Genomic DNA, 26,917 nt, shown 5'->3' on the forward strand with positions numbered 1-26,917 from the left:
TGGAGCACCCCCAGTCACCGAGCTATTGATTCTCCCTTCCTCCTGATGGTTATTTTCTCTGGGGCACCCCAAATCCTTTCTTAAAAACTTTTTTTAACATTTATTTATTTTTGAGACAGAGAGAGACAGAGTATGAACAGGGGAGGGGCAGAGAGAGAGGGAGACACAGAATCGGAAGCAGGCTCCAGGCTCTGAGCCATCAGCCCAGAGCCTGACGCGGGGCTCGAACTCACGGACCACGAGATCGTGACCTGAGCTGAAGTCGGATGCTCAACCGACTGAGCCACCCAGGCACCCCCCAAATCCTTTCTTAAATTGTGTAATCTGACCCTTCTCTGCACCCCACGTCTACTCACTGCAACCCCATCGGTCCCTCTCAATAAAACAAAATGCTGGTCTTGGGGACCTGCCCGCCCATCCCAAACAGGGAAGGAGTCAGCACACGTATTATCATTTAATGTTTCTGTGCTACGCTTTTCACACATCCCTGAATGGCAGACACAAACCGGAAGCAGAAGAAAGGGTCATCCCCTCACGGCCCTGGGCCGTGTCCAACCCGTGTTTCTGCTCACTCAAGTCTGGACTGTTTTCTGAGACTTCCCGTCCTTGGAAAAGTCTTCCTTCTGCCCAACTGGTTGCCTCCGATTTTCCAGGAGTCGCTCCTGGTTCCTTCCCTCTAGGACTGTGCACACTTTCTCCTTTTCACCTGAGAGGCTCACACCTATTTGAGGATATGCAACACCCTAGCACTCTGTCATCTGCTTTTCCTCAAGGCCCTCTTAGCACATAACAGGGTCTCTCAGCGTAAGGATTGGCCGGCTGTTCCTCGTCTAAGGCAGATGTGATGGGGCCAGCACAGAACCCAGCAGCGTTCATGCCTCCCTGGTGTGGAACATGAGGGGGGCTGAGCTCCCGCCGGCCCTTGGGGACTGCCATCCGACGCACACACGTTCACTTGGCTTCCATCCCCCCTTGAAGCCTTTTGTATGGACGTCTGCTGCTGGCATCGTGTGGCGAGCTGGTGTGGCCCGGGAGGTGGTGTGGACCGGCACACCTGTTCACTGGAGGGCCCCAAAAGATATGTGATGAGGGTTAGGATGCCCAGAACAGCAATGAAGGAGAGAGCAGCAGGCAGCAGGAAACAGAGAAAGCCTGAAAAGGAGACCTGCAAGGGGGAGTTTGCAGGGACCGGAAGCCTTGGCTCCTCATCAGCTTCCTCTTCGGGGCTGATGGTCTCAGCGCGGCACCACCGTGGCCCCTGCCTCTTCCCTCACATCTTGCCTCCCACGCGGCTCTCATCCACAGCCACCGCTTCCATGCATTCATCCATCCACACACGTTTGAGCATCCATGATGTGCCTCAGCATCAGCCCAGAAGACTCCCCATCTCTATCTCTCTGACGCCGGCCCCACTCCTTGCCTCCGGAGAATCTTCCCAACTACCCACATTATGGTCTAACCCAAAGCCCTGCTGTCCCCTGTCCCCTCTGACACCACTTCCTGAAAGCGAACACAGTATCACCCCCTGTAAATCGGCTTATGGTTGACTTCCCTATATTTAAAATCTTTCCCCTGTATTTCCAAACTGCTCTGCTGTCACGCCCTTGGATTTAACTCTAATTTTCCCTTCTAGCCAGCATTTTCCTTCTCAAATGTCATCCTTCCAGGATGATGACAAAGGTGAATATTCACAAATGCTTCCTCTGTGCCCAGTCCTTTAATCTTCAAAACGACTGTATGAACAACTGTATCATCTCTTCATTTGCCAACTTTTTCTTATTTTTGTAAATATTTATTTTTGAGAGAGAGAGAGAGAGCGCGCGAGCGCGAGAGAGAAAGGGAGACAATTCCAAGCAGGCTCCACGTTGTCAGTGCAGAACCCAACGCGGCGCTCAACCCCCACACACCATTAGGTCACGACCTGAACCGAAATCAAGTCAGACGCTCAACAGACTGAATCACTCAGGCGCCTCTCATCCGTCAATTTAAAAAAAATCATACTGTCCATGTGTCCCCCCTGCCTCAGTTGGCACTTCTAATTTCCTGCCTCTTGCTTGGGCAACGTACGCTTGGGCAATTATATCATTTGTGCAATGGATCCCAATAGGGCAGGATACATTTCCTCTTTCTCACGGTGCCTAGGATGGGCTCCTGGAAATATTAGGTGCTCCGCTCATTATTTCTTGAATGGACCACGTTTCAATGTTCTTTGCAAAACGGCCAGGATTCCCTAGGGTTCAGGCAGTGGCGGGGGGGGGGGGGGGGGGGGGGGGCGTGGCTGCCGGGGGCGTGGCTGCTGGGTATAAAGTCCTGAGGCTCCACAGGGCTCCTGCTTCCTGAGAATGTAAAATAAACCTTCTTAGATGAGACAAGTGGCCCGGGACACTGAGCACACCTTCTTAAAACGCCACTCTGGATAGGGCAGTGCCCAGATACAAGGGTCAAAATTACAATAATCCGAGCCATATATTCTTGGCGCTCTTTGGCCAAGTACACGTGTTAAGCAGAATTAAAAGTGAGTCAGACTTACACAGGAGTGCTAGCATTTTATTTTGCCAAATAAAAATATTTTTTAGGGGCACCTGGGTGGCTCAGTCTGTTAAGCATCCGACTTTAGCTCAGGGCATGATCTCAGAGTTCGTGAGTTCAAGCCCAGCATTGGGCTCTGTGCTGTCAGTGCAGAGCCTGCTTTGGATCCTCTGTCCCCTGTCTCTCTGCCCCTACCCCGCTCTCACTCTTTCTCTCTCTCTCTGTCTTAAAAATAAACATTAAAACATTTTTTTTTAAGTACCATCAGCAGCATTTCATAAATGAACGAAAATTTCAACACCAAATAGGTAGGAAACACATACTTTCAGAATGAAAGACAGTTCTTCCTAAGGAAGGACATTTGGCAACTTTACATTTACTTTTTTTTTAAAGGGACCTATTTAGGGGCGCCTGGGTGGCGCAGTCGGTTAAGCGTCCGACTTCAGCCAGGTCACGATCTCGCGGTCCGTGAGTTCGAGCCCCGCGTCAGGCTCTGGGCTGATGGCCCGGAGCCTGGAGCCTGTTTCCGATTCTGTGTCTCCCTCTCTCTCTGCCCCTCCCCCGTTCATGCTGTGTCTCTCTCTGTCCCAAAAATAAATAAAAAACGTTGAAAAAAAAATTAAAAAAAAAAAAAAAAAATAAAGGGACCTATTTATAAATATTTATTAATGCAGAAAAATTACAACCTAAAATTTTGTTTTGCGAGAACTAATTGTGCATAATTATTTTCTTGATTCAAACTGGCCTGTGTGGGGCTCTCTCATCTACATGTGACAGGAAGTAGAGTCAATGTCTACATGTTCCACTTCCAAGGTTTTCTTAAAAATTAGTAAAAACCCAGTTTCACAGACAGGTGTGTGGGCTTCCAATGGAAACAGAATTTTTACTTTTTTTTTTTTTTTCATTCAACTGGAAAAATCCTAGATGAAGATAGGGAAGTGGGAGAGAGCCATGCCCATGGCATGGCCAGCACGCAGCAGCTGGGGATTCCCTCGAGGGGCGGCTGGGTGGCTCAGTCGGTTGAGTGCCCAGCTCTTGATTTTGGCTCAGGTCATGATCCCAGGGTCATGGGAATAGGGCTCCATGCTGAACTTAGAGCCTGCTTAAGATTCTCATTCATTCTAATTCCCTCTCTCTCTCTCCCCCTCTCCTCTTTGCCTCTCTTCCTGGTTTACATTCCCTCTCTAAAGTAAATAAAAAAAAAAAAAAAGATGGGTCCCTTGAACCCTGGATCAGGTCAGTGAAGGCTGGCGGGGGGGGGGGGTGCGCTGCCCATGGAGGAGGAGGGCAAGAGGGAGGGAGGAAAGGGAGCAGGCACCCTTCTTCCTTTCCATCTCCTCCCTCCTTCTGGGACCCCAGCTTCCTCTCCACTGGAGAGTCCTGGAGCCGCCAGGTAGCAATGTCATGGGTGACATGCTCTCGGCAAATAAGTTCCAGACTGACCACGCATGAGCCAGGTGCTCTCTGGGTGGCCTCCTCAGGACCACACCCCTCCCTGGCAGACGCCCAGGTTATTAATCACAAGACTGTACACACCTCTGGTCCGGGAGGAGACTTCAAGGGGAGTCAGCATGCTGGTAGCACCAGGAGCAGATACACTGGGGGAGCAGGAAGTGTCCTCTAGCGTGTCTTTCGTTGACTATTTTTCTCGAGTCCAGCTGTGAGATTTCCAAGGCCTCAGCGCCTTTACCCCCACAAACAGGACAAAGACCCTCCCGAAGAAGGGCTTCCACGCCCACTCTGGAGGCTGCTCCCATCTGACCCTGGGCGCGGGGGTTCCAGGAACGGGTCCTCCTGGGAGCCGCTGCCCCGCACGCACTGATCTGGGCCACATTTTCCAGCCTTCCATGCCCCGGTGTTTATTTTATAGTTGAGCCGGGCTCACCCTTGAATTCCACAGGCAAACACCATCCATGAATCAGAAGTGTGTAAAGGTCGTTCCTGGGAACTAGGGTACAAGCTCAAGCGTTAAAAAATATTTTTTTTTTAAAAAGTTTCTTGGAAACTTCCACAATGCATTATTTAAAAGACTCTCCCGCTCCTGGAAGCAAGCCAGAGAGATCTTTAAAAACCGAAATGCGTCAGAGAGGGAAGAGCACGTGCGTTCTTTTCCAGTATTTGGAAACCGTTCTGCCTTTGGGCTGAACAAGTTTCAGTGTTTTTGGTAAAGGAGGGGAGAGGTAGGTAGTCAGGCTCTCAGTGGCTTTTGTAAGAGTGGTCGGCGCAAGTGCGAATGAGTGTAGTTTGACAGGGGGTGTGAGGCCCGTCTGTGGAAGGCGATAGCTTCCTCAGAGGGTCCGCCTGAAGGACACGGATGGCTGTGGGGCAGCAAGAATGGAGTGGAACACCCACCTCCTCGTCCTGGCATCCTTCCCCCGCTGTGAAGGGGGCAGGAGACACGGCTAGAGGCACTTTAATGGTCAGGTCCGAGGCTGTTTGAGAAGAGCCTGATGGCCGGAGCAGGGTGGTGCTCCAGTGGTGGTGAAAGCATCTCACTCTCTTGCATTTCCCCGTGACGGTCTCCCGAGCTAGAACGTGAGCTCGTGAGGGCAGAGGTCCGCTGTCTCGCTCACCGCTAGGTCCCCAGATGATGGCACGGGGTCAGTATTCGTGCTTGTGGGATGACACATTAATGCGTACATGGTGGCCTGTTGAGGCTCTAGGGGCCCAGGCCTGGAGAGGCCACGGAAGTGTGGGCGGGGCAGGTGGAAAGAGAGCTCCCCGATGCCTTCCAAACCCTGTGTGTACTTAGCAAGAGAAGGTCAACGTGCTCAAGAATGGCCGATGTGATCGGCCAAGGAGACCAGGTAGGCAGGTCCCGCCCATTCTGAGGTGAGAAACTCTGAACGTATTGGGAAATATGGCGGCGGCGGCAGGAGGGCGTTTCCATCTCCTCAGATCCTCCAGCCCCTGTTCAAAGCTGCAAGGAGAGAAGCCGGTGGGACAGCAGTACCAGCCCTAGCTTCTCCCAGGGCAATGCCAGTTCCTGGCTAATCAAGAGGCATTATATCCAAGCCGCGGCTCTCCTCTCATGGAGAGTCCTGTGGACACGACTGCCCCTCCTGGGTTCTATCCTCCTCCGTCCTCTCTCACATTGAGTTCAGCAATCTCAGACCCCAACTCAGAGAGGACCCAGGAGTCACTCCTGTCGGCTCCCTAAGGTTCCAGCCAGTGCCCGTGACACCCGTCTCTCAGGGAGGTAGTCCTGGGGGGCAGCCTGGGGCCGGGGGAACAATCTGGGGCCAGCCTCTAGTTCTAGAGGCTGCAGATTCACCTCTAGACTAAGGGGCATGGTTCTAGACCAGGCTCCATTCCCAACTTGCTATGTGACCTGAGGATCCTTCTCTAGCAACAAGAAACCGCTGAGGCCTGACAGGGCATCCCGAGTTCCTGCCCTGCCCTCAGAGGTTGGGCCGGTGACGCCAATAAGTGAAGTGGGCAAAGTGTGGTTCGTAATATAGACTCATTTTGTTTGCATAATAAACACGTGGGAATATTCTTCACCTCCACAGGGAAAAACGCTCACTCTCATTTTTAAAACATGAGGTGCCGAGACACAAACAAAAAACAAAACCGTGAGGCGTTTGCTAGAGATGAAACAAACATGGGAAATGCAGCAGGAGCAGAAACCAATGGTCATGGTCACTTGGTCTTGAATGGAGCGGACCTCAGGAAGCCTGAGGGGGTGCGCCCCACCGAAGGGGGAGCAGCCCTGACTCAGGTCCAGGTCAGATGAGGAAGGAGCTGAGCGTGGCAGACCTCCCCATTTCTAAGAAAAGCTGGAAAACTAGATATTTGTGTGAAATTTCCAGATTTTAAGATTTGTTTTGCATTTAAAACCAACAGACGAAGGATGCGGGCTACGCCGACCTGAGTGCAAACGCAGCCCCTGGTCTGCCGGGTTAAAGTGCTGGGCGGGCTGCGGCCCTCCGCCTCATGGTACGGCCACAGAGAAGGATGCGCGTGGACAGCCAAGAGCAGGGGTTTTGTTCTCCCGTGCAAGGCCCAGAACACGGACTCTGCACCCGTGTGGGGCAGGCCTACAGCCAGCTGTATCAAGGCCCTGAGTGGATTGGGTGCCAGAGCCCCAGCAAGGTTCACTGCAGGGTGACCGTCGGCCTCCTCCCCGCCTCCAGTCTAGCAGAGAGGACTGACTCCAAGAGGAAGCCAACTACTGGTTCTCTTTCCCCATGTGTGACTGGAAAGGAGACAAAATTTGTGACGGTGTGAAGGAGTCACAGCGGAGACACAGGCCGGGCACCAACGGTGTGACCAACGGGGCCTCATTTCCCAGTACAGAGGTCTGGTACGGGTTGAACTATGCCCCCTCCCAATTCATATATTGGAGGGCTAACCCCCAGTATTTCAAAACGTGACCTTATTTGGAAGTAGGGTCATTGTAGAGGTGATTAGTTAAAATGAGGCTCTAATCCTATACGATCTGTGTCCCTAGAAAGAGGTGAAATCTGAAGAGCAGGGAGGACACCACGTGAAGGCAGAGACGGGGGGTGAAGCACCTACAAGCCAAGAAACTCCAAAGATTGCCAGTAATCCCCCAGAAGCTAGGGAGCGGCCTGGAACCCGTGCTCCCTCCCAGCTCTCAGCGGGGACTAACCCTACTACCGACACCTTGATCTAGAACTTCTAGCCTCCAGAACCACGAGACAATAAATCCCTGTTGCCTAAGCCACCCAGTCTGTGGGACTTTGAGACCCAAGCAAACTAGCACGAGGCCTGAACCAGGTTCCCCCGGGATGGAGACAAGACCACGGAAGGAGAAGGAATTGAGCCAGAAAACAACTGGAAGAGGCATCCAGGGACATGTGGAGAGTCTGTCGCTCATCCTCTGCGGGGGAGGCGGCAAAAACCAGGGTCTCGTGCCCAACCCAGCCTTCCCACCAGATCTGCCGTGGCAGCCGGCACAGAGAGCCCTCGGTGGGGAAGATGTTCAGGCACCGCCCCCTTCCTAGCCCGCTGTTGGCTGTCTGGCAGCCAGGGTTGGCCTGGTTCCCCTTCCTCGGGGCCTGAAAAGTCACTCCTAGTTTTCCCCACAGGGAAGAGGCAGGCTGAACTGGGGAGGGGGGCGGGTGTCGGGCAAACTGCCGCCTTCTTCAGTGGAAACCGTGGCCAGCTTTGCCCCGTTCCCCCTCCACTGGAGCACGTGGCTCTGGACAGACGAGCCACCTCCATGGTGAGCGCCTTTCCCACCCCACGTGTGTGCCCGGCATCTCATTGGTATCGACACGGTTGTCCCTGAGAGACTGGCACGAGGTATTCCACGGATGGGGGAAACAAAGGCACAGAGGGACCAAGTCACCGCTTCCAGGAGTCTCAAATGGTTGCTGGGACATCCAGACAGGAAGCCACGTCGAGTGCGGTCCCACTAAGGCTCTTCGCGCACCACCCCTGCCTCTTCTGGGAGGGCTCACCGGGAGGCTCCCGGGTCCCTGGCGGGGACTCTGCCTTAGCCCCCCAGACCCTGCTGTCCCCAGGGAGGGCTTGCCTGGAGGGCACACAAGGGGGAGAGAAATGAGAAGAACAACAGAAAGCCTGCACTCTGCAGGGTAAACAAACAAGCCGACCCAGAGGCGGTGAAAGGAAGCAGTGTGCTGAGGGTGGGGGCCGCAGGAGGCGGGGGCTGGCATAAAGGAATGTTGTTCAGGAAAGCCGGGGCTGGGCACCCAGGGATGGACAGATGGCCTTTTATCCCGCAGCCTGGGTTTGGCCTGAAAACCCTTTCTCTGAAACGAGACGGTGCCCAGGCCCTGTGTCCAGCTGCCTCCGGCCTCTAGGGGCCCAAAGGAAGGTGGGGACTCCAGTCCGCACTGGACTCGATGCGGTCCTGGGAAGGTAGGAGGGGGGTAGGCCGGGGTGGGGGGCGGGTGCAGACCCAGAACCACAGCTGCACCAAGAGTCTCCCTTGGGGGGAAGCCTTCTTTGTTAACAAGCCCACCCCTGAGGCCTGTAGGGGACCACTGGTTGCTTTCAGTAGCTAGAAATTTAGGGCTAAAAGGAAGGCAGCAGGATCTGCTTGCTTTCATTTCTAACGAGCTGCCCTCTGCCAGACTAGGTCCAAACCAGAAGCCCTGGGGCCCATCCTCTCCTTAAAACATTTAAAATAAAGCCTTCCTGTGCAAAACCAAAAAACGACAATAATACCTGGCAGGTGACAAGGCACCCCCCAAACACCCCCACTTGTCGCCCACCCACGATGGCTGCAAGGTGATGAACTCCGCTGGCCGCTGTCCCTGGATTCACGATAGGAAGAAGAAAGGAAAAGAGAGCGAGTGGCAAACGTGTGCCTGGGGTGTGACCAACTTATCCCGCTCAGGAGGTGTGGGGGCATGGACCAGACCACCCCAGCCTCCAGGGTCCTTGACATCGGTTCGCTGTGGACCTGGTATTGCTTCCCCTGATGACACGATCCCCCATGGAGCATGTCACGAGCCACCTTGTCACCAGAAGCAGAAGCCTGTATAGGTGGGCAATCCAGGACATCAGAAAAGGGAGACAGTGGATTAAAAATACTAAATCACTATTCAGATCTCTCCAGAATACACCCACAAATTTTCAGGCTATTAACTTGGTTCTCTACTAGGCTCTGCCTGCCATGGACCATCTGCATCCACAGGGAGCCTCTCTTCTCTACCTCTAACCTCAGATTAGGGCACCACACCCAGGAATGCACTGAGTCAAGTGGACACGTGTTTTTTTTTTCCAATGGAAGCCTGACTCTGGGATTTGGGGCAGCTGGGAGCCCGAGGTTGGGGTGGGGGTGGGGCCTGGGCTTGGTCAGGGCGGACAGGAGGAGATCTGAGGCTAACCTCCTCAGTCCCACCTTACAGAGTCCTGGTGGGCACTACAGCACCCGACTTTTAACCCCGATGAGCGGCACCAACAGCCTGCAGGACTGGACAGGACACTTCTAGACCGTAGTTTCTCAAGACTTAGGCCTCAAAGCACGTCAGGCAGGCTTATAGAATGTGCTATGTGCAAGGAAAATACATTTAAACCATCTAACATATATTATCTCCTCACTGGCCCAACTACTATGTTAAAATACATTTTGGACTTATCATGGAATGCTCCAGTCCTATAAGGAGCATGCTGAAAATACTATATTCTGCTGATTTTGTTTGTTTTGTTTTAAGGAAGCTTCATACCCAGTACAAAGCCCAATGTGGGGCTTTAACTCACAACTGTGAGATCAAGACCTGAGCTGAAATAAAGAGTTGAACGCTCAACTGACTGAGCCCCCCAGGTGCCCCTATGTTTTGCTGTTTTTTTTTTTAAATATTTTTATTTATTTATTTTTGAGAAAGAGAGCACAAATGGGAGAGAGGCAGAGAGAGAGAGAGGGAGACACAGAATCGGAAGCAGGCTCCAGGCTCTGAGCTGTCAGCACAGAGCTCATTGCGGGGCTCGAACCCATGAACCATGAGCTCATGACTTGAACCGAAGTCGGCCGCTCAACTGACTGAGCCCCCCGGGTGCCCCTATGTTTTGCTGTTTTTAAAAGAAGAAACAAGACCACTGTTTACAAATGACCTCATATCTCGCTATCCCAGAAATAATATTCCCAAATTTTCCTTTTACGATCTACTAGTTTAAGAGAGATAATTCACTGCTATTGTCAACGTTGGTTACAGATGATTATATTGCCAAAAATAATAGAAGGCACTGAACTGTTTTGCAAGCAAAACAAAACAATAACAATGACAAAAATCAACCTGCCTTATACCTGCTACTTTTTACGGATTCCAGTCTACTGATACAAACTATTCTCTCTCTCCATGCCCGGACATGGAAACTTCTCCCATTTACAGTCGAGGATGTTTATGTTCAGAGAGGTTGACTGGCCTGTCTCCAGGGGTATGATTAGTTCTAGAACACAAGACTGTTGGGTTCTGAGCCTGTGTCTTCTTTTCCACTCTCATTTCATTCCACCTAGTTCCAAACTCAGTGCACGTCTCTTAAAATAAGAAAATTGCCATGGTGAGTCCGAGAACTGGTGTCTCCCGGTGAGCTACAGCCTGTACTCCGTGTTTTACGCTCATTAAACATCGTGTTTACACTCGTCGCTATAAGGTGCTTTAAGGGATGATGTCCTTGAACAATCCCGGGACAAACTGTCCTTCTGGGTGTTCAGTGCCTCTTTGATATAGCTACCGCTCAGGGACATCACTTGATACACAATCTGGTGTGGTCAAGGGCAAGAAGGAACTATTTGTTGAACAACACAGGGATACCAACTTCCTGGACGAGAGTCACCAGATTAGGATACCATTATCCTAGAGAGAAATACCTTTCAACTCTGGGTCACAGCTCTAGCTAGACCAGTGCTGCCCCAGAGAACTTTCTGCAATGATGGAAATGTTCTAGATCTGTGCTGTCCAATATGGTCCCCTATGTCTACTGAGCACTTGAAATGTGGCTCATGTAACTGAAGTACTGAACTTTGATTTTATCGCATTTTAATTAATTTTAAATTACAAAGCCACATGTGGCAAGGGGCTACCATATTGGAGAGCATAGCTCTGGACTCATATATTCAACTACCACTTAAAATCTCTACCCGAGTGTTTCCTTGGCATTTCAGATGCAATGTGGCCCCAAGGGACTTTGATTACCCCACCCCAAATCTGGGCTTACACCCAAGCATTCACTTCCCATATATCAAACCACCCAGTTACTCAAGTCACCTTGGCATCATCCTCAACTCTTTCTCTTACTCTCAGCGTTTGGTCCATCAGCAAGTTGTAGTGGTTCTACCTCCAAGACATTTCCAATCCCTAGACACTTCCTCTGTCTCAATAGCCGCTCAGTCCAGGCAACCTCCCTCTGTCATCTGGACGATAGCGATGTCTTCTTAGCTCTCTTCCTGTTCCTCCTCTTGGCCCCCTGCAACCTACCCTCCACAAGGGAGCTGGAACAATCTAGTAAAATACAGACCCACTTTGTCAGTCTTCCACTTAAAATCTTCCAGCCTAGTCTCGAAATAAAACCGAGCCTCCCCAACGATGACTGTGAGCTCTACAGAGGCAGGGCTCCTGCTTCCCTCCCCACTCCACCCCACCCCACACTCCTGTTCACCTGCAATGCTGTAGCAGCAGAAGAGCCTCCTTTTGGATTCCTGATGCCACATACCCCAGGACCTTTGCACTTGCTGTTCCTTCTGCTTAGAATTTTTTTGTTTTTTTACCCAGTTCTCCTTTATGACGACTCCTTTGTTTCCATCAGATATCAGTTCTTCAGAGAAGACTTGCCGGACTACTCCTGTCAGAAGCTGTAGCTGTTACTCTGTCACAGCCCCTGTTCTAAAATACATGATCTATTTTGTTGTATAATATATGCACATATGTATATGTATATACACATAGACTATAACAGTCTATATAAAATATGATATTCTGTTGTAGCTCTTGTCACCACCCCTAACTGTCCTATCTGTCTCCTCCCCTCCACTGGCAGGTATACCCCATGAAGGCAGCGATCAGTTGCCTTTTTATCCTCAGCACTGAACTCAGTCTGAGCATGAGACGTCATCTGTGTTTGTGCCTGAACAGGGAAAGGAATGGTAGGCAGAGGAAGGCAGGCCTGCAGGTCCCCGGGGCCACTTGAGGCTTTTGCCAGCCTCACCTTTGGAGACATCCGGTCCTAACGGTGGTCAGTTCCTTGGTCCAGTTCACTTGTCCAGGTGAAGATAGAATGAGGGCAGCAGGTCGGAACAGACCCCACAGGCCCTAGCTGGGGGAAGGGGCCACACTGAGAGATTAGGATGTCACCACCCTCCAGCTCCTCTGGGGGGTGTGTGGCTTTGCCCAAGAGGATCTGAGCCACGTAGCAACTCGGGTTCTGAAAACATCTATCTCTTGCCGCCTAAGAGAAATCTACCTTTTCTCGGCAGAAGCTGGGGCTGAAGGGGCTGATCATCACCCTATTTTGGTTTAATCTACACGGTTCTGTCTCACAGATCTCACGTGATTTCACTGTAGCCACACAAATCTGGTAGGGACGCAGGGAATAAGCGAACCGAGGCCATGAGCGTTTGCATGAGTCACACAGCATCACACAGCCAGGGCACAGGTCTTGGACTGCAGACCCCAGCCTCCTCCTCTTTCTGGATGGGTGGGTGAGAGGGTGGTCTGTCTGCACAACTGCTCTGTGACAAGCACCACACCAGGAGCCTGGGGATGCCGGTTCTTCAGGACTCCCGAGAGACCTGCCCACTGAGAAACTTTCATGTTCCCAGTTTTCCATCCCTATTTTCCCTCTGCCCCGAGCCTTCTAGGGCAGTGGGCTGCAAACTTTCCAGTGCGTCTGAGCCACACACAGTATTTGTTAAAAATACGGATTTCTGGAATCTCGCTTCCAGAGATTTCAATTTTATAGATTTGAGGGGTGCCCCCAGGAGAAAAAATATATATAATATAATATAATATAATATAATATAATATAATATAATATAATATATATAATATAAATACTCATATAATTACATATTATAATATACTATGCTAAGTAATTCTTTGAGTTAGTTTACATGCATGTTTTTTCATTCAAATGAAACATCAAACTTGTCATCCAAGTCTTCAGTCTTTGAACCTCTGTTGCTACTAGAGTAATTTTCCTGAAATCTAACACAGTTCTGTAGTGCATACCACACTTGCTTCCATCTAGGTTGTTCGAGTGGTAGAGTTGTTTGGTGACATCTGTACTGGGTGGAATGGTGTCCCCCGCCCCCACCCTCCCCACCCCCAACCAAATTCATGTTTACCTAGAACCTGTGAACGCGACTTTATTTGGAAAGAGGGTACCTGCAGCCGTCATGCAGTTAGTTTAAGGTCCTACTGGATTAAAGGGGGCTGTGAGTCCAATATGACTGGTGTCCTCAAAAGAAGTGGGGAAATTTGGAGATGCAGACACAGAGATACAGGCAAGGACGCGTTTGTGAGGATGGAGGCAGAAATCGGAGTGGTATAATCTACAAGCCAAGAGATGCCCGCCCCACCAGAAGCCAGGAAAGGGGCAAGGAACAGATTCTCCTTCAGAGCCTCCAGGAGGAAATGACTCTGCCCCTACCTTGAAGTCAGACTTCTAGTCTCTAGAACTGTAAGATGATTAATGTCTCCTTTTAAGCCACCTAGTTTGTGGTACTTTGTTACAGCTTCTTGAGAAAGTAATACAATATTACTAGAAATGTAATGTTTTCTTGCGCTTAAATGTGCATGCGCTGTGGATTTTTCTTTTAGTTTTCCACTGTTCCTTTAAGAATTTTTCTCTGTGTGATGTCTACAATGTAACTACTTAGTATTTTTTTCCAATGCTTTATTATTGAAACATTTTAAACTGCAGTCCAGCTGAAAGAATCTCCCGTGAACACCGAGTAGTATCCCCACTACCTGAAGTCCTACCATTTACATTCCACAGGGTCTTATTGTAAAAGCAATCTTTAAAGCTTTGTATGTATCAACACTAGCGTTTGTCATCATGAGGTCGTATCTACAGGAGTGAGTTACTAAATAAGTATTAAATTTATTTACTTCCCTTTAAAAAAACTGGGTCTAATTCTCATATAGTAAAAACAAAAACAAAACAAAATGAAACAACAAAAAAAAAAACTACTGATCTTAAGTGTATAGTTTGATAAGTTTTGACAATTACATGCCTCCTGGCAGCCAATGTCCAAGTCAAGATGCAGGACATTTCCGTCAGTCCAGAAAGACCCAGGAATCTTTTTTTAATAAGCTTCTCACTTGATCTTGATGAAGGGAGGTGGGGGCAAAAGCATCCATGACCCTTGGCCGGAGGGACAAGAGGTGGAGATTTACAGCGCTTTGCAAGAAAGACACCAGGTTCCCTGTTAGCAAATACAGCTGCTTCACTGCTCTTCCAGCCTCCAGCCAGGGGCTGCGGACACACTGCAGGGTGGGCACACAGGACCCATCCGTGTGCAGAGCTCCAGCGGCAATGCCGCTTTCACCACACCCCTCCCCGCCCCTGCATTCCCTGCTGAAATCGCTACCATTCCATGACCGCTTGGACACCCACTTTGGATGCCTCCCTCCCTTCCAGTATTGGTGCCTGGGGCCTGTCGCCTGCGTGAGCTTCCTTGAACTCCCTCCGGGCTCTCGCCACACGACCTCAGGGTCCAGGGCAGGCCAGGCAGCCCCAGTCGCTGAAAGTCAGACTGTTTCCCCAGCACCAGCAACATGGCCCAGAAATGATGCTCAGCCCCTGTCCTGCCCTTTGCTTTCTCTGGTGGACCATGTGACAGCAAAATCCTGGCTGGAATGGAACAGAAGGAAGGCGGTGGGGGGAGGAAACCTTAATGGTTAAAACCTAAAGAAAAACGAATGATTTCATTGGAACAGAATAAAGCCCCCAAATGGACCAAAGTATATCTGTGAATGGTTGATGTGTGATAAAGGTGTTTTTTTCAGCCAGTGGGAAAAACAATTATTTCATAAATCTATTGGGATAACCAGCTGGTCATCTGAAAAATACAAACCTAAAATACTCTCTATTTTTTTCCTGATATCAAAAAAATTTCAGGTAGATAATAAATTTAGGCAACTACAAAATCTTAAGTAGAGGTGTCCTTTCTAAGAATGATAAAACAATGTTTTATGTTTTAAAGGTTTAATTTTAAAGATTTAAATAGAGAAAAAAACATTAGACAAGTCAAAAGACAAATAACTGAAGGAAATATAGTAATACATATGATGGGAATGGTTAATATCCTTTACATGTAAGGAGTGATTATAAATCAGTAAGAAAAAGATGCCCCTTGGTTTAATCTCATGCCTAAGATTTGTCCCTAATGTGTATGCACTGGAAATACTGGGCACCTAGAGACCAGCCACATTGCGGGATCTCTCAGAACTATAGGTCTCTCATCTATGAAATGGGAGAATGGATATCTGCCCCACCTACCTTGAGGGTTCAACTAGAAATCTATGAGAAATATCTAGAAAAATGTAAATTGCTATACAAATTTGGATGTGTTACTATTAGTCCTAGAGGCATCGTTATTATCCAAGTGTTCTTTATCTGAGTCCCTGAACATCCAAGTTGCAAAGAATGGCAAAAATCCTCTTAATGTACAGCTATTCACAAGTCAGCTGACCATTTATGAATTTGATTCCTGCTCAGATTGACCACCGCCTCCCCCAAATCCCCAGTCTACCTAGGCAAAGTGATGGTTGGGGTTGCTATCATCTGACAATATACAGTGTAACGAAATGCAAGCTCACTGCAAAGTGAAATTGAAAATCAATGCCAAGGGGCGCCTGGGTGGCTCAGTCAGTTAAGTGTCTGACTTCAGCTCAGGTCATGATCTCGCAGTTTGTGAGTTCAAGTCCCGCATCGGGCTCTGTGCTGACAGCTCAGAGCCTGGAGCCTGCTTCAGACTCTGTGTCTCCCTCTCTCTGCCCTTCCCCTGCTCATGCTCTGTCTCTCTGTCTCTCAAAAATAAATAAATGGTAAAAATGAAAAAAATTTAAAAAAATTAATGCAAAAATACAAAGAATTTAATGAAGTCAGTGAAACTGAAGAAAACTGTTTTGCTCACAATTCTACTGCAAAATAAGGATTTGGCAAAGTTGGGCTGTTTGACGCTGAAACACAGGTTACCCACAAAGGACGAGGCTCTTCAAAAGAGAATGAATGAATGACCTGTTTATCACAGGATCAAGAAAGATCCTCAGCTCTTAAATACTCTAGCTAAAATGACTCTCTTTATGATCATGCTGTGAACAATGTGAAGTTTGGAATGTCCCACTGTCACTTTCATACAGTTTTGTCAGAAAAACCACACATGTGCACAAAAAGCACACCGCTTGATTCGGTATTTGCTCAATTAAAGGACCTGCCCACGAATGCAATCTTAATTTTGCTGTCAGGTTAAAATAAACTAAAACAATTTTCAGTTTCATTTTTATTTTTTAATTGTTATTAAATTTTTCCTTTTTAAAAAAGTAATCTCCACACCCAATGTGGGGCTCAAACTCATGACCCCGAGATCAAGAGTTGCATGCTCTACCAACTGAGCCGGCCAGGTACCCCTTCCGTTTCATTTTAAAAAAATAATCGCTTCCCCTCTCCCAAACCCCTGCTCCATTTTCTATGAAAGTTTGGTCTTCATTTAAAGTAGATTCATTTTGGGGCGTCTGGGTGGCTCAGTCGGTTAAGCATCCAACTTCGGCTCAGGTCATGATCTCACTGTTCGTGGGTTTGAGCTCTGTGATGGGCTCTGTGCTGATAGCTCGGAGCCTGGAGCCTGCTTCAGATTCTGTGTCTCCCTGTCTCTCTGCACCTCCCCTGCTTGCACTCTTCTCTCTCTCTCTCTCTCAAAAATAAACATTAAAAAAAAAAGTAGATTCATTTCAAGTGACCTTCTTTCCTAGGAGTCAAAGACTTTCCCATGTAGGTCTAAGGAACAACTGAATTTTTTATGACACCTTGTTTTCCAACCTGCAAAAGCCATTACACTTGGCAGGCCAATGGGTCTTGCTGGGATAACCACTAAATCAGGTTAGTCTGACCTTTTTCTGGCCTGTGGGGGGTGGTGTACAGGATCACAGAGTCTTGATTCAGTCCCATATAGGTGACCCTTAATATTCCTCCATAGCAGTCAGTCTCACAGTGGGGGCCTTGAATTGACTTAAAGATTGGAGGTCTATCTTTCATCCTTGTGGATAAATGATGCCCGTTTCATAGCCTTTCATTATGATAGAAGGCTAAGGACTAGATCTTAGGAACTAAGTGGGTTATTATGGACCATTAACATCTGGAACTTATAAAACTAAAACTAGCCATTACTAGAGATCCCTAAAAACCCTGATTCCACTTTCCAGGGGGAAATCTGAGCATCATGCAATGCTAAGCAATGTTGAGAAGGTTCTAATGGGCACAGAAAAAATGTAGAGAACCAGAACTCTACTCCTTTGAAATTCTGTTCCCTTTAAAGGAGAAATTAAGACTACTTCATGTTGGTAATTATCAGTCAAGTTTGTTGTAGATTGCATGGTTTAGTCTACGTGTGTAGTCACATGTTCTTTATCAACGGAATTTCTGACTACTAGTTTTCCTATGACAGGACTTTACGATGTATCTATATGAATCACAGTTCAAATACTTCAAATCCCCCCAAATTTGTTTATCTGGTACCGGTATTTAAATATTTTGCTATATACAATCAAAGCAAGAAAACAAAGTATTTGGAGAATTATGCTTTACAACAAAAAATCCTAAGTCCGAGGTTTATACATCATATCGTGCAAGATGAGTGGCGATTAGAGAAGATTGGGAACTACTGTTCCGAGACACACACTTTAGAGAGATTTGCATGACAAGACACAGGGAAGAGTAAACGGAACTGGAAATCCAGGCAGCCCAGGTCCTGCCTGAGCACGTCATACAGGCACTTACAGCCACATGGGGCTGGCCACAGCCTTGACAGCAAAGGAGGCTCTTGACTGACATTTTCTTTTCTTTTTTCTTTTTTTTTTAAGTTTATTTATTCATTTTTGAGAGAGAGGGAGAATGAGAAGGGGAGGGGCAGAGAGAGAGGGAGAGAGAAAGAATCCCAAGCAGGCTCTGCACCGTCAGTGCAGAGCCCCAGGTGGGGCATGAACTCACAAACCACGTGATCATAACCTGAGCTGAAATTAAGAGTCAGATGCTTAACCGACTGAGCCACCCAGGCGCCCCTTGACTGGGATTGTCTATGGTTCACTTCTTGTCTTGCAGGCAGACTCATGGGCATGGGTGAATGGCAGTAGCCTGGTATGGAAGACATTTTGTCAACTCTCTCTGGCTGAGAATAACTGAGGGCGAAGTCAGAAATGAGTGATTCACTTGATAGCCCTCCATCCTTCCCATCAAACTCCCAACTCCTTTAGCCAAAAAGAGGAACTGGAAAGAGACTTAACTTTGTAATTCTTGAAGTATCTTGTGTGTGCTAATATTACCACTTTCATTTTCATTTTCTTTTTTTAGTTTATTTAGTTTGAGAGAGAGAGAGAGAGAGAGAGAGAGAAAACGAGCATACACAAGTGGGGGAAGGGCAGAGAGAGAGGGAGAGAGAGAATCTGAAGCAGGCGCCATGCTGTCAGCATGGAGCCCAATGTGGGGCTCAAGCCCACGAACTGCGCAATCACGTATGACCTGAGTTCAGATCAAGAATCAGACAGTCGGCCAACTGAGTCACCCAGGCGCCGCCCCCACCTCCCCGCCCGCCACCGCCCGCTTTCCTTTTCAGTAGGGCACATGCCTCAATTTCCCAAGCAGCGCAGTCATTCATTTATTCAAACACTGATTGGTTTCTGTTGGCATTCGTCAGTGTGCTACTGTGTCCTAAAGAAACCCAGATGAATCACACGAGTCCAGTTCTGGGGGTGGGGGTATATAGTTTAGTTGAGGAGATAAGACACACAGTGAAAATACAGTAAATAAGGAAGAACATCATGAGCACTGTAACACAGGTACGGGCAAAGTGCGGGGAGCTCTGTGGAAGAAGCAGCATTGGAACTGGACTTAAACCGGGTGGCGGTGAGGAGCCCGCGAGGGCTTAGGATTACTGCTGTAACACGAAAAGGTCCCAGGCAGTAGGGTGTAGGAAGTACTGGCAGGGAGAGACCTGCCTGGGAGATTGCTGTAAGAATGAGCGGAGCGGGGCTCTGGCCAAAGTAGGGGAGTCGTGGGGAGACATCCTGGAAGGAAGACCAGGAAATTCACGCAGATCAGTGTGTGGTCTGTGCAAGCCATCCACTCTGTCCTTCTAGTTAGTCCCCGTTTCCCCCCCTTCTACAGCCCTGGATTCTCCAGGACAGAATGGGGATAGTTGCTGTTCCGAGGAGGGAAAACACAGATAATCTCCCATGACATAGTGTTGAGTGGAAGCAGCCATCCGGCAGAGTGCACATTGTATGATTCCGTTTCAACTTTGCGAATGTTTCTTTGAAATGAGGAGCAAGAGAAATGAGCAACGGAGACTGAGAAGTAACAACCAGGGAGGGGGCTACAGGTGGTGAGGTAGGTAGAGCAGCCCTCCTCCCCAGTCTGTGTCCCAATACCTGGAGCCTGTGGATATGTTACCTTACATGGCAAAAGGGACTTCACAGATATGATTAAATTTAGGACCTTGAGATGGGGAGGCTTTCTGGATGATTCTGGTGGGCTTAGTGTGATCACAAGGGTCCTTAGAAGTAAAACATGGAGGCACGAGAGTCAGAGAAGAGACATGAGAGCAAAGGTTGGGGCAATGCAATTGCTGGGAGGGGGGTACGAGCCAAGGAATACCAGCAGCTTCTAAAAGCTGGGAAAGGTAAGAAAATGGATTCTTCCCTCGAACCTTCAGAAGGAAGTCTGCCCTACTGACTTATTTTTGACTTCTGAACTCTAAGCCGTGACAGAACACATTTGTGTTGCTTTAAGTCACGGAGTTTATGGCAATTTGTTACAGCAGCCACAGGAAATGATAGTGGAAAACTAAAGGGTGTGGTCTCGGGAAGCCCATGAAGAAATTGTATCAAGGAAGGAAATTGGTGACCACATCAAAACTTGCTGCCAGGCCAGGTGAGGCAAGGTGCAAACTGGTGACCGGCTTCAGTGAGGCGAAGGTCCCGATGACCTCGACAAGGGCAGTTTCGGCGGCGGGGTGGGAACTCTGAGTCCTCCTGCACTTAGATATCCTACCCATTGAGTTACTCAAGCCCTGGAGCTCTGAATGGCCAGCCTCCAAAGGCTGGCAGAACCACACAAGGCAGAGGCCGAGGACTTCTCAGCCGCCCAGAGACGGGTGCACCCTGTGGCATTAGGACACGGCACCCAGAGATACTCAGACATCCGGGTTACCTGACAACAATGGCTGGGGCATCCGTGTGTGTAAGATGGGGAGGTAGGAACCACCCTTTCCCAGTTATTAGCCTCTTGACGGCAGGTTCAGAGGGAGGGGAGGATCCTGGCTGGACTATCATAAAAGCTGTAGCTCTCTCACTAGAAAAAGGCACAACCATGTATACTTTACATACAAATTCATCTCTTTCACCAGTCCCAGAAAATGACCCACAGAACCCCAGGTGCCTCGGTGGCTCAGTCTGTTAAACATCTGACTCTTGATTTCGGCTCAGGTCATGATCTCATGGTTTGTGAAATCGAGTCCTGAGTTGGGCTCTGCGCTGACAGCACGGAACCTGCTTGGGATTCTCTTTCCCCTCTCCCTTCCCCTGTTGTCTCTCAAAATAAATTAATTAATTTTTTTAAAAAAAGGAGAAGCTATTCTTCTTTCTGAAGTATGATATCCACTCCACTGATGGTACCCAAGATGATTTTAGGGAATACAAGGGATGAGCCTTTCCTACCTTAATAGCTCTCTGTTTTAAATTGCATGTACAACTTGTGATTTCACTGGTATTATTGCTTAGGGTGAGTAAATGGTAAAATAAAAAGTGAGTCTACTTAAATATTACATATAATAGTTCGAGGGGTATACGAATTCAGAAAAAAAAAAACAAAACTTGACAGTGATTCATGGATGACGCAAGTCCAGGAAACACAGTATCTACGATCTTGGGAGGAGATTTGAACCCAAAGTTCCTTCCTTTCCTATTTATTCCTTTTAAATGCTGGTTGCAGCTCAGTAAATGGACCTCATGTGCCACTAACAACATGAGCTCCAGTTGGAAGAGCGCTGCTCGTATCTGAGCTTGGACTGAGCAGCTTGACCCTGTTAGCCCCTGAGGGCCCAGGAGGAGAAGGGGGCCTGACTTCTCTGCTCAGCCATAGCTCTGTCACTTGCTCAGGGCAGGCAGCTCAGCTTTCTCAAGTCCGAGACCACGGCCACAGCAGACTTTGTTTCATCCCCACAGTATGTTGGCTGAAACGAGTTTGACTTGTTTTATGTGTGTGTGTGTGTGTGCCTTTGCGTGAGTGTGAATGTGTGTGTCAGAGTACACACGGGTGTGTGAGGGGGTGTGTGGCAAATTGGGGAACAGGGGAAACCAAAGGGACCGGGACTTCTCCCTGGAGATTTCACAGCAGAGCCCCAGGACACTCTCCTTCAAGGACCCCTCCAAGGGGCACGATTCAGAAATGAACTCCAAACAAAGAGCTGGGTCATGACATTTCCTTTCCCATCACCCCACCTGGTCCTCACATTACAGAAGCTAGGCTCTGAGCTCAACAGAAGTCAGCATCCATGGCCTGGCAGGAGGAGAGAAGGGAGGTGAAGGAAGTAATATAGGGGGTGCTTGAAGGGCTTAGCCAGAAAAAAGAACAGAAAGTCTCCGTTCAGGCCTTAAGAAGAGGGCTTCTCTCAGTACAGGTACAGGTACATTCCAGATTTCTCCTCTGACTACCTTTCTCCCTCAGTTTAAAGACAACATTATACCAGTTTCCAGGATAGAAATCTACAGACAGAAGCCGACAGGCCACGGCAGTATGGGTAAGTATGGCTCCTGGTCAAGTCTGACCATGGGTTTGTGATGCGAACGTGACAACCACTACACTACGGAAACTGAGCCATGGGTTTTTAAGTGTGTTACTAGTTTTTAGGTTTTTTTCCCATATCCTCAGACTGGGGCTCAGATATAAAGATGCCTGCAACATGGCCACATTGGGACCCTTGGGGTAACAGGGGAGTGCAGGGGTAGATATCAAATTTGGTCGCTGTCTTCTCTGAGTCCTCCCTGAGGGTCAGGTAGGGCAGAGCAAAGCAAAAGCATGGGGGGTGGGGCCATCTAGGGCAACTGTTGGGGAAGGGGGGTGGGTTGGGAGTTTGGAGGGTGGCTCCCAGTAGCCATCACAAGCCTGGAAGTCTCTAGTGTTCCGGTCCCAACCTCTCATTTCCTGCACTCAGCTTCAGTTGTATCCACGGCTAAACCTCTGCCCCTTCAGGACCTGGCACCAAACGCCAACTTCCAAGATTCAGCTGGGCTCCCATTGCAGAACGCTGAGCCCTGGTGCTTTACCTATGAAATCTCTCCAATTCCACCCCGTTCTGCGCTTGGTCACAGCCACCATCGTGCCTTCTCCTCTTGCCCAGTCCACGCGGTGGCCTCCTGCCTGGCCTCCTCACACCCACTTGGGCTCCCTGCATTCCTTTTGACACTGTAGCCAGGGCGATCTTCCAAAGATGCAAATCTGACCACACCACACCCCTTCCTGAATCCCTTCCCTGGCTTTCTGTCATTTCTTAGAATCAAGTCCCAAATCCTGCCCACGACCTAGGAGGCCCTGCGTGATGTAGCCCTGGCTGACCTCTGGTCTCCTCCCCCTTCTCTCTCCATGCCCGCCAGCCTCTGGCCACACTGGATTTATTTCTGTCCCTTGACTGCTGAGCCCTTACCCTTCAAAGCCTTCCTTGGCACATGCTGTTCCCTCTGTCTGGAATGTTCTTCCCACCACACTTCACCAGGCTAATACCCTATCTATGGTTAGCTCTCAGTCCAAATGCTACTTTCTCAAGAAAGCTCTCCTTCAACTTCTCACCTCCAAATCCATATTCTGATAGCACTAGGTAATTAATTACTATGCAGTTAGTACGGTCCCTCATTAGCCTGTTTGCTCTACGAAGACTGTATTGGTGCTGATTACTGGCGCCTCTCCAGGCCTACCCAGCTCAATGCTGGTAACCATCAAGGGACCAAGCCAGTGAGTGAAGAAGTGACTGAAGTATTAAACAAGGTGGTCCAGTGCAGAGCCGCCAGGAACAGTGAGAGGCAAGTCCTTTTATCCAAAGATCTAAAAGCATTTGCTGGGCCCACCCTGAAAGCAAGAGCTAGAAGCAGGGAGCGGCTGTCAGCGTAATGCCCAAGCACGATGGCCCCGCTGTCACCAGTCCTACAGCTGAACCTGGGGAAGGCCCAAGGAGGCAGTTTGCCTCTGGCTCGGCCTACCTGCAGCCCTGTGGATAGGGGCCATCTCCCATATCCCAGAGATCCTTGGGATGGAGATGGAATCGATTTTGCAGCCAGGTACATTTGGCTTTTGCGCTAACTAGCTCTTTGACTTTGGGCAAATTACAGAGCCTGCTCGAGCCTCAGTTTCCACATCATAAAATAGGGATAACAAATCTACCCCAGGATCAGTTGGAGGTTTAACTACCGAAATGAGGCTGTACCGCATGGCAGCATGCTGTTCACGGTGCTAATCCCCCCTCCTCTAAAAAACTAGCTTAGTCTTGTCATTTCGATCTTTTGGACTCCCATGCCAGCATCCAAGACAAGCAATACTGAGGGATGGAAGGACATAGTCCACCCCGGACACTGCCCTAACCTCTAGCGATCCAGGGAAGCCCTAGTGCCGGATAGGGCAGCACCAGGAAATCCAGACTGGCTGAGAAGGGTAACGGATCCGTAACTTTTGGAAGCAGGAGCAGGGTGAGGTGGGGAGGGGAGCACAGGTGAGGATGAAGCAATTATTCAACAGAAGTGAAGGACGGATGCAAAGGGGGAGAGGCTGATAAGGGAACAGGAAAGAAAGGAAAGATTGAGAGTGTGCGTGGCTGGTAAAAGGTGATCCAAATTGTCAGATGGCAGAGGCTGCAGAAGGAACAAGTAGGAAGGAGGGAGCAGATAGAAGCCGGTCAGGGGAAATGCTGGAGAGCAAGGGCAAGTCCTGGTGAGGGGGACCGGTCGTGACCTGTTACCTGGAGAGAAGGGGGAAGCGAAGGTGAGGGCGGAGGCTGTCACCTTGGGTCCTCCTAGAGGGCAGGTGAATCTGGCTTGCCGGCGAGGGGAGAGTGGGGGAGGGGGGAAGGCGAGTAGAGGGGTGCGACCCCGGGCCGGGCTGTACCTGAGGGTCTCCCTGCAGCTCGCCCACGTAGTACTGCTCGAGCCAGCGGCGCGCGTTGGCCGAGTGCCGGTGCGGCGGCCCGTCCAGGTCGGCGCTAACATCCTCTCCAGCCCGCGCCCGCAGCAGCTGCTCGCCCCCCGGGTGGTGCCGCACGAAGCCAGTGAGGTCGTAGAGGCGGGCCCCGCAGCGGACCCAGCAGTCGCCGGCCGCCAGGCGCCGCTGGACCTCGGCGGGTGAGAAGGAGGCGGCGGGGGGCGGAGCGGGGGCCATGGCGGGAGAGCGGAGCTCGCAGCTGGAAGCCCGGGCTTCTGCTCGGCGGCAGCCCAGCTTGCTTCTAACATCCCCGGAGCCGCGGCCGCCTTGACGGGCCGGCCGCCACCGCACCTGCTCATTTGCATGCCGCTCTCCTATTGGCCGCTCGGCCGGACGCTGCTCGAGCCCGGAGGCGCCCTCTTCCCCATTGGCCCGCAGGAAGCTTGGGCGACGCGTGCGGGGCTGGGCACCCGCTGCGGGGGGAGGAAGGGGACGGGCAGCCAGGTGGCCCCGGGCAGGTAGAGGGCGCGCCGGCCAGGTGTGTCCCGTCGCAAGAGATCGAAGGGGACGGGCGGATGCAGGCGGAGCAACTCTTCCTGTCGCGGGTGGCTGCCTGGACGGACATCCTCGGTGGCGTGATCGCTACTGGAATAACTCTTCTGCTGCTGTCTTTTTGGGAGAAATTTGCAGCTTTCGATTCTCAGGCTCCTAGAGGGGCCGAGGAGTGGGGGAGGCAGGGCGAGGACTCGAGTAAGGCGAGTGAGGCTCTGGGCTCGGACGCCCTCGAAGCCGGTAATCACAATATATAATATTTTAATGTAATATTTAAAAGATGTTCACAACAACGTGAATGTACTATTTAATACCACTGTACACTGAAACATGATTAAAATGGTAACTTTTACATTGTGTATATTTTATCACAACAATATAGAATAGATTTTAAATCATGTTTTTGTAAATAAAGTTTTATTGGAACCAGGGCTAGTGAGGCGAGAGAAGCAAGCTGGTTAAGTGCACGATTGGCTCTTGTCTTCAATATTTACATTTCTGGTATTGTGTTCACCGTGGATTTTTTGCATTAATTTCAAATTTTTAAAAACACTGCGTTAAAATATTCTTTATCTTGATTGTGAAGTGTTTTGGGCACAGACAAAAATTGTGCACCCAGAGTGACTGCCTCATTCTAATCTTGTCCTGGGGAGAGGGGGGAGGACCCCGAGGGGAGAACAGAGAATCCAGCTAGCATCTGTCTCTCTCAGGAAGATATTTTCAGGGTCACCTTTGTGCTCTCCTGGGACTGGGCACCTGTGCCCAGCTGGCCCTGTGAGAAAGCCTGGCCCAGAGGCCTTAGGGGCCACCCGAACAGTAGAGGTATCCAAGTTCAGGACACTTGTCCCTTTCTTCCCTCCCTTCTACTTCTCTCCCGGTGCGTCCTCAGGGAGTAGGCAAGAGTTGGGCTTAGTCTGGGTGGAACTGCTGTCCAACAGGCCTGGAAGCCTTAGGTCACAAATGTTTTTCTCAAGTGGTGAATGCATAGTCACCCTCACCCCATTTCCACACCTCTTCTGTTCCAAATACCTTGCCTGTGCAAAAGCAGTCTTCGGGACTTCGCCGTTTGCATGTTACACCATTGCCTTAAACACCTGAAGTTGACCAAGTAGTTTAAGGCATCTATTCGGAATCGTAACACACTTACCATAGTAATTCCAATTATAGAAATTTGACCTTACAGATATACTGTATAAGGATGTGTATGTAATAGTATTAATTGCAACACTGCTTATAGGTTAGAAACAACCCCAGTGTTCATCATAATGGAGGATTAACTGAATAACCGATGATGCATTCACACTGTGAAAGGTTATGTAGCCGTTAGGAAGAACCAGGTAGATCTGTATGTACTGATAGGGAATAATCTCCAGGACATTTTCAGTGGAAAAAAAAATAGTGTGCATGGTGGGCTAAACATTATTTTGTTATCTTTAATTCTTTAATCTTTAAAAATATTCTGAAAGCAAACAAAAGAGTGTATGTAAATTTCAAAGCAAAAAGAATGTATTCAACTCAGTGAATTTGCCTCCCAACCTGGGAGCTGGGACATTATAAAACACCTGCACGTACCTCTATACTCCAAAACTTTCATCTCTCTGCCTCTCCCCAAGAGGTAATCACGGTGCTGGCTTTTGTGCTTATCCTTCCTTTGCTTTTTATTTTTAATATTTTTATCACGTCTGGGGCACCTAGGTGGCTCAGTCAGTTAACCGTCTGACTTCAAGTCAGGTCATGATCTTGTGGTTCGTGAGTTCGAGCCCCACATAGGGCTCTGCACTGACAGTGTGGAGCCTGCTTAGGATTCTCTCTCTCTCCCTCTCTCTGCCCCTTCCTCACTCTCGCTGTCAAAATAAATAAATGAACTTTAAAAATATTTTTATCACATCTGTGTATATGCCTATACAATGTATTATTTAGATCAGCTTAGTTTTGAGTTTTATGAAAATCACATGATACTGTATTTTACTTTATTTGGCCTTGCATGTTTGACTCAATATCATTT

At 49.2% G+C, this 26,917-nt stretch overlaps 1 protein-coding gene across 1 annotated transcript in view; it reads right to left on the reverse strand.

The window, feature by feature from the left end:
* Positions 1 to 24,689, reverse strand: part of FA2H (fatty acid 2-hydroxylase) — a 53,401-nt gene extending 28,712 nt beyond the window's left edge. The window contains exon 1 of the mRNA XM_060650135.2: positions 24,328 to 24,689. Coding sequence (XP_060506118.1) covers positions 24,328 to 24,597 — 270 coding nt within the window. The 5' untranslated portion in view covers positions 24,598 to 24,689. The remainder of the gene's footprint in view (positions 1 to 24,327) is intronic.
* Between the last annotated feature and the right edge of the window lie 2,228 nt (positions 24,690 to 26,917).

Source organism: Panthera onca, chromosome E2 (assembly GCF_046562875.1).
Source record: "Panthera onca isolate mPanOnc1 chromosome E2, mPanOnc1 haplotype 2, whole genome shotgun sequence".
Lineage (NCBI taxonomy): Eukaryota > Metazoa > Chordata > Mammalia > Carnivora > Felidae > Panthera > Panthera onca.